This window comes from Embiotoca jacksoni, unplaced genomic scaffold (assembly GCF_022577435.1).
Source record: "Embiotoca jacksoni isolate LCO1_2020_lvr unplaced genomic scaffold, fEmbJac1.0.p SCAF_14, whole genome shotgun sequence".
In the NCBI taxonomy this organism is placed as follows: domain Eukaryota; kingdom Metazoa; phylum Chordata; class Actinopteri; family Embiotocidae; genus Embiotoca; species Embiotoca jacksoni.
Genome location: NW_027185274.1, coordinates 15,191,220 through 15,199,114, shown reverse-complemented (window position 1 = coordinate 15,199,114; position 7,895 = coordinate 15,191,220). Strand labels below are relative to the sequence as shown.

The 7,895-nt window shown below is 38.4% G+C and overlaps 2 protein-coding genes across 2 annotated transcripts in view; both read right to left on the bottom strand.

The window, feature by feature from the left end:
* Positions 1–428: 428 nt before the first annotated feature.
* On the bottom strand, positions 429–2,532 carry LOC138197403 (ADP-ribosylation factor-like protein 14). The gene is made up of 2 exons (XM_069148210.1): positions 2,064–2,532; positions 429–1,273 (listed from the first exon to the last, which is right to left on the bottom strand). Exons 1-2 carry the CDS (start codon positions 2,376–2,378, stop codon positions 965–967), a joined length of 624 nt encoding a protein of 207 aa, XP_069004311.1. The 5' UTR covers positions 2,379–2,532; the 3' UTR covers positions 429–964.
* An 812-nt stretch (positions 2,533–3,344) lies between these two features.
* The window catches only part of ppm1lb (protein phosphatase, Mg2+/Mn2+ dependent, 1Lb), a 43,810-nt gene continuing 39,259 nt past the window's right edge, over positions 3,345–7,895 (bottom strand). Inside the window, exon 4 of the mRNA XM_069148209.1 lies at positions 3,345–5,864. Within this exon, the coding sequence (XP_069004310.1) occupies positions 5,524–5,864 (341 nt within the window). The 3' untranslated portion in view covers positions 3,345–5,523. The remainder of the gene's footprint in view (positions 5,865–7,895) is intronic.

Sequence of the window (7,895 nt, the reverse complement as noted above, 5' to 3'; positions counted from 1 at the left end):
AAAGTAAACCTCTTTTTTTTTTTCTCACCACAATATTTATTATTGAAGTCCCTTTTTTTCTTTCTCTGGATGTGTTTTCTTGCGAGACATGTAAAATCAAGAGGGGAAATATTTTTTTCAAGGGAATCCATTTAATTTGACTAAGTCAGACTGCTGAAGAATCCCACTAAATTTGGCTGAACTCAGAAATGCATTTTTGCACTGTAGATTTAGTTCCTCATTTCTTCTGTGAAATGTGCGGGTATGTGAGGATTGCTTTAAAACAGCATGGAAATAAATGTGAACATATCCGTTAAGACCTGTGTTGAAAGCTAAGAAGTAGACTTTCAGGAGTTTTTCATTGTTGTAGAACCTAAATATCTCTTCCACTGTTCACAAACCTCAGAACCACCTCATTCGTTTTTTAATATTTTTATTTTAGTGGAACAAATAGACTGGAACAGCACCAGCATACACACCTTCATGGCATGAGTTGACAGATTTGACAGTTTTGGATGCATCAACACAGCTTGTATGAAAAAGTAAGAACATAACATATATTTTTATATATTGATTTTTAAAGTAATATGAATGGCTAATGAAGAAAATCCAATTATGCACAATTACAAAACAGCATTTCTTTGAGTCATGGAAACTTGTGCACACATTGATTGTTTTTCTATTTTCTTTGGACAGTGCTGTTGATTTGTCTTGAATGTGTTCTTTTGCAAGCTGCTTGTCTCCCAATAATTCCACATTTCTCATAGAACCTTGTGGTTTATTGTCACCATCCAAAGACGCTCTGTCTTCTCCACGATTCCTTCAAAGTTGTAACACTCAGATTAACACTAATCTGTGTTAGTCTCATCCTTTGACCTTATACTGTAGATGCCTCAGTTAGCTCATTTGCTGATGAGGTAAGGAGGAATCCTACACGTGGCGTTAATCAGAAGTAAAAAAAAAAGAAAAAAAAAGTCTTCATCCATCAGCTGCCACAGAGCAAGAATCGTCTCACAGCTGTGATACTGAAGCCTTTAGACTTCATCTTAATCTTAATGTCCTCTTGAGTCTGTTTCAGTGGAGTCTTCATCAGATAAACTATCCTCCTGAAACCCTGTTCGAGTCCCATCCCGGTGGTGGCTGAACAGGGCTGAATGAACCAGGCTCTGCCATCACACAGTCTTCTCAGGTCCAGGTTCAGGCAAAGGGCCTCCGGGCTTAGAGCTGCTGGAAGGTCCTGTTTGTTGGCGAGGATCACGACAGGAACGCCTCTGAGACTCTCGTACCTCAGGACCTGGTGAGTGCAAAACAACGTCAGTTAAACTTTAGTTACTGAGGCAAAAGAAACTTTTTTGATCAACAAGGTCACTGCGTGAAAATATTGTGTTTGAGTCGTTTAATTTTCCTGCATTTTTTTTTTTACCATTTAGAAGCATAAACCCTTTTATTTATGGTTTATACCACATTATAAAGTAAATTTCAGATGAGATGACAATCTCTTAATGTCCATTTCAACAATTACAACTCCCGCTATATGAAGCATCTGTAACCGGTGCATAAACAGCTAATGACAAGTTGAAAATACAACACAGTTGTAATGAAATTATTTCATTTGCATTTATGTCATTTTCAGAAATATTTTCTCTGTATTCTACATGACAGCCGAGTATCTTGATGAAGGCCATGTAATCCTGCAGGTGAAAACAAAAAAGAGGCCATGAATTCAGATTTTTTTTCAGGGGGCGGGAAACTACTACTTTTAAGCTTATGGTCCTATTAATGCATTAAAAGCAATTATGAATGTCCTTACATGAGCTTCCAGCTTATTAAAGATGTCCTCCATACATATTTACATGTTTACATGTGTTTCGAAGCATACAAATTCTCCCAAAAATCCTTAAAATTTACATCCACTCCTTCTCCTGTATTGATCAATCAATCAATAAACAAATATTTTCTCCATCAAAGTTTCACTGTGTTGCATATTGAACCAAGATCCTCACACGAAGAGGATTCATATACCGCCCAGAAGTTGTAAAGTTTTTTTTTTTAATCAAGAATCAGTTTTTGTATTTTATATTTACCCGGTGGAGTTCCTTGCGGGCCTCTACCAGCCGTGGCTGATCCCAGCTGTCCACCACAAACACCAGTCCAGCTGTATCAGCATAGTGATGCCTCCAGTGGGGCCTCATCCTTCTCTGGCCCCCCACATCCCACACCGTCAGTCCCGGGCTGCTCCTGTCTGTCTCTAGCGTCTCCACGTTGAAGCCCACAGTGGGCACCGTCACCACGCTCTCGTTGTACTTCAGTTTGTAAAGCAGGGTGGTCTTTCCTGAGCCGTCCAGGCCCAGCATCAGGACCTGTGCTTGTTTCTGACGCTTGGATCCGTGCACACCCATGTTTGCAGCTAGAATGGTCTCTTCTTCTCGTGTAACTGTGTAAACTGCTGTCTGCACTCAGTAGCTGTCTCTGTACTGTCTATCTGTGAGCTCAGTGTGTCTGGTCTCTTATGAGGACCAAGTGATCCCTCCCCTCTGTTGTGACAGCATTCTTTCTGTCCCTGCGTTGCTTTCAGTAAAGCTATTTATATCCAAAATGACGGTGCGACTCTCTGGTTACCACATCACACCTGCCCCGGATCATCATACACACCAGCCGCCAGGAAGTCCATATTTGGTACGACGACAAGACTGGGTGTCTTTCTGGCTGGATGTCCCGTTGCAATGAAATCACAGCAAAACATTGGTGACCCTGGCTGATGGGTAAATGGTTTTATCTGTAGGGTGAAGGTAGTTCTGCTGACAGAGCAGCTTCCAGAAACCTCTCAGAAAAAAACTGAATTTGGTTTTCATCTCAAATGGATTGCGTAAAGATTTTTAAATTATGACTGACCACAGCATTACACTGATAGTGCACTACAAAAGGGATAAAAAAAAATATGATCAAAATGATCAAATGTACCACTAATTCTTTCCATAAATCATGGCATCATATTTCATTTCATATTCTGATTCTTAGACGTGGACTTCTTGACTCGACTGCCGGCTGATTGGTGGGTTAAATTTCTTGGTATGCGTCACAGGTTGTTGTGGTTGTTCTCTGCATTATTATGTGAAAGTCACATAATCAAATTATTGATTAATATGAAATGATTAAACCTTCAGTTGACCATGTCAGTAGCAAAATCAGTTGGCGTTACTGCTCAGCCTTAACATTAGTGAATATCAACTTCTTTAAATAACCTCCTCCGATCACCCAACAGGTGGCACAGATTGACTAAAATCAAGCTTTTTAAAAGTTAAGATCATCGTTTGATTTCAAGTGAAGCTTTTTGCTGCAATTTCTCTTTTTACACATACAAAATAAACAATGACAGAGAACTTTATTGAAAAAAATAGCAATTAGGGAAATATTGCCGTTTTTATATATGAATTTATCCAACATCTGTACAAAATATAAACAAAAGAAGCATCTCATTTTTATTATCATACTTTTTAAATCATTGCATTCCCATGATGTACACAGTATGTGTGAGTGTTTTTGGTGATTATTTGGTGACTATTGTCATTTTTCTTTCTTATGTCTATGCTGTTTCTGATAAGTATCTGTAGACAGTATACATCATTAATTTCTAAAAACATTTTCTTGGGAGAAAAAAACAAACAGAAAATGACTTGCTCATTTATCATTTTAATGTTACCTCTGAGTTACATTTTAAAATCCTGAATTCTTTTTTTTTTTAATTTTTTTTTTACAATTTATTAAAGTCAACAAAAATGAGTACAAATGCCACAAACATTCTGTAACATACATTATCAAGGAAGAATGAACTTGAAAAAGCACAAACAGTTTTGATCTGATATATATATCTCTGAAGTTAAACAATTCAGGAACAGACGCGTTGCTGTATTAAACAGTGGAGGGATGATGCTAACATGAGGACAGTATCTACATTCATCTTACAGCTTCACGTCTCTCATGACATTCTTTCAACAATGCTATTCTACATGTGAGTGAACAAGGTGGGACACCGAGGTCGTGCATTGTGCATGGTATGGTCGACTGCATTACATCAGAAACCGAGAAGTAGTTTTGGCAGCAGACTTCATAACAGGAAATGAACAGTTCAGAAAATAAGGCAACAATAACTCATCTCATTCAAAGGCTTCATTACATTTTGAGTTACAGCTCAGAAAAACACAAATCAAATAGCATGTGTTCTGGATTAGGAAGAGGGACTTTAGTCTTAGTGAAGATGACGGTATTAAAAGATGACATTACAACAGTAAGTTGTCAATTTCAGGAATTTCATATCTCAGGTAGATAAATGACAATGTAAGAAAAGTTAGATAAAGGACTAGCATGTCAATATCGAAGCCTTTTGAAAGGGTTGTAAATCTAAGATAATATAAATTCCTAAATAATATCATATCATCAAATTCATTATTTCAATTATTTTATGTGTTAACTCAATTTTGTACCTTTTTCTTACAATATTACCAGTCAGAGTTATTATATCAGATAACATGTGACAAACCGTAGGAACTAATAATTAGCAGTTAGTCATAATGAGATGGTACGACATTATCACTCCATTACGTGGAAAGGTAGAGCTATTTAAAGGGACAATTTCATTACACTTTGACAGGCTACAATATTATCCAACAGTTATTACATTATTAGTAGTTACATAGATCCTGATAAGTCGGGTCTGAACAGAGTGGTAGAACGGATCAAAGTCGAGATTCAGCGTTAAAAAGTTGATCAAACAGACGTAAGACTTCATTTGAACAGAAACTATCAGCAATCCATTTGACACTCAACAACTAAACTTAGAAAATGTGGCAACTCGAGACAAAACTTCTCCATTCTTACATCAGGATTTCACACATCCAGCAAGTCTGATAGAACAATGTAATCGGTTCTATTGCTGTACAATATGAATGGTAATCGAAGAAGCATAGGTGTTTTATCATTTGTGTGCGATTCACACTTGATCAACCTGCCACCTTGTTGAAGGACAACATTTTCATACGTCACTTCGTCAGGACAACGAGACAATGTGGACAGACAGTTAGACAAGTAAAAGTAAAAATTTTGTGGTCACAGATGATGAAGTTCTATGGAAATGAAACTCCATGCTATCACGTGTTCTTCTGTCATTACTGACTAGACGATGAATTGGTTGTTACCACACACACACACGCACACGCACACGCACACGCACGCACACAAAGCTAAATCTGTTTAATTGCATAACAGTGTTCGCATTATGGTGTTTCAAAGATATGGCTAAGCCTAAATGAAATACATTTTCATTGTGTCACTTTTATAGCAGTAAAAGTAAAGGGAGGGTGTGTGTGTGTGTGTGTGTGTGTGTGTGTGTGTGTGTGGAGGGGGGTAGTTGATGCATTGAAGGGCAAACTACTGTAAATATTTTCAATAGAAATAGTTCTTGCTTAAAAAGCATTTTTTTAAATCTTTCACCTTAAGCCTTATCTTATTTAAACATAACATAGATGCTGTGTGGGGTAGAAACACGGCCTACTTTTCACTGGCCTTGCCTTTAAGCTTGACCACCATGACGGTGATGTTGTCAGGGCAACCACGGTAGAAGGACTGCAGGACGATGCTCTTGGCGCCGAAGTGTGGCTCGTTCAGTCGTTCCCTGATGAAGCGAACCGCCTCCTCGTTACTGAAGGTGTCCCACAGGCCATCTGATGCCAGGATCATGAACTCCGGCTGCAGCTTGTTTAGGTCAAAGGACATGATGTCAGGATCGGGAATGACCACGTTGAGGTTCTTCAGAGGGTAATCGCCCAGGGAACGGGACATGGCCAAGATACCCTGGACACGCCATGAGCCATTGAAGCTGATGAAACCGCCTGAGGAGGGAAAATGAGTGGAGAAGAGAAGAGGTGAGGAGGACGGTCTTACAAAGAATGTAATGAAGAATGATAACAATGCAAAAAGGAGGAACACAATGCTGAGAGGAAAAGTAGAGACATGTTTTCTGCTTCTACTACACACCTAAAATAAAAGATATTTGTTCCTATGAGACAACTGCCAGCATGTCAATTCATTTGATCAACTATGAAACCAATATGTCCACATCAAATTGAAAATAATATGAAGGATCAGTCCTACTAACATATTTTCACTCAGCCAGTGGTCACTGTTGGTCTTATAGAGCAAACTGTTTATGTTGGATACGTTTCAATTCACGTCACATCCTGCAAGGACAGCTGCGTGTCCTCTATGGCTTCAACTGATGTGCAAGCAGGGAATTGTGCTGGAAATGGCTGGATGAGATGAAGACTTCCATACTAGATCAGGGCGGCTTCCTGGTTTCCAGGAAAAATGTCCTCAAGAGTTCATGTCATGTCAAACCCTCTCCCATTATATGTAACTTAACTTTTACTATAAAATGCAGAAAGTGTGTTAAAATCCTCGAATTCCCCGAAAAAGCAGATATCATGACCTCTGCGTTCTCATTAGCAGCTACTGCCTCTTTAGCCAGCTGCTCTGACATGTTAGTAAATGTTATGGACAGAACAGTGTGTTTCAGCAATATTTCTTCCCTCTCATTATCATCAGATTGTGTTTATTTGAAATTAATTTATTGCAGTATTTAGGAGTTGGTGTATACTCTGTCAGCAATACACCAATTTATAATGCACCATTTTATTCCTCGAGGCACCAAACCCACAATACGAGACATCCGTCCGTCTGTGTCTGGAGTCAAACCACAAACACATGACACATGTATACCATCAATAACTGATCACAACAATGTATTAGATTAAGATTTAAGACCCCAAAATACAATCAAATAATCAAAATAGAAATTGCTAATCAGGTTATACAAAATAAGACATTAATATCGGTGAAAAAAATTCCAAATAGAGGAGGGAGCTTGATAAGTGAGCCCTAACAGAATTACATACCGACTGGAAATTGTATTCATAACCTTAAAAAACATTATACAGAAAAAAAGGAAAAGAAGTCTGTCTTTAACAGAATGAATTCGTTCTATGTAAACCTTTGGTAAGTACACTAATTAAGATACATCTCTCTGATTGGTGGTTGCAGCCCGAAGCTCCGGTATGAAGATTTTGTTTTATATTGTGACTTTAATGCCATTGAAGAGCACTGAATTAACTCTTTATTTAGTATTTAGGCATTCGAAAGTTTCCAGATAATCAGGTTTCCCTTATTAGCACGTAAAGTTATGCAGGAAGGTGCTCCATAATCAAACTAGATTATCAGTCCCACCTGGGGAAGCTGTGGTGTGGGGATTCAGTTCCTATCATTTCATTGTTCTTGAGTATCACCGTTTACAAGGATGTGTTACAGGGAGAGAAGGACAAACACGACCATAACCAGATAACACAACCCCAGGAGAGAGCACTACGGTTTTATAACAGTCGTTTTTGTACATGATTGAAGCATTAGGTTCTCTGCTCACTGAAGGTCAATGAAAACATTAGGAAATCTCTGCACTTGCAACATCATAACTGCAAACATGTCACATGAATGAATAACCAGCAACATGGAAACTAAATCAGTAAAGATGTTTTTTTTTCAGTACCAATTTATACCATTAGATGGAGATGGTGGTCTATCCTGAAGGTGAATACAGTGACTGACGAATCTGGCAATCTGCCATCAAACTCTCCTCCGCACACCCAGAGTATGCAGAGTGAGTTAACGGGAGCACTATGCCTGCAAATACACCTCTAAACACTGTGCAGTGTCTGGCTGCATTTGATAAGCTTTGGAAGCAGATTATGTTATCTGTCAGTAGGTTTTGATGTGAGCCTGAGAAACAAGATGAGGGAAAACAAACGGGATAATGGTTCTGAGCTTTGATCATAAGAAGAAATATTTTACGCTTACATGACAACAATCTGAGT

Excerpts from the sequence above, each read along its gene's own strand:
- LOC138197403 (XM_069148210.1), bottom strand. The coding sequence starts at position 2,378 with ATGGGTGTGCACGGATCCAAGCGTCAGAAACAAGCACAGGTCCTGATG. Across the intron at positions 1,274-2,063 it reads CCCGCAAGGAACTCCACCGG|GTCCTGAGGTACGAGAGTCT; the intron begins GTAAATATAAAA and ends TGCACTCACCAG.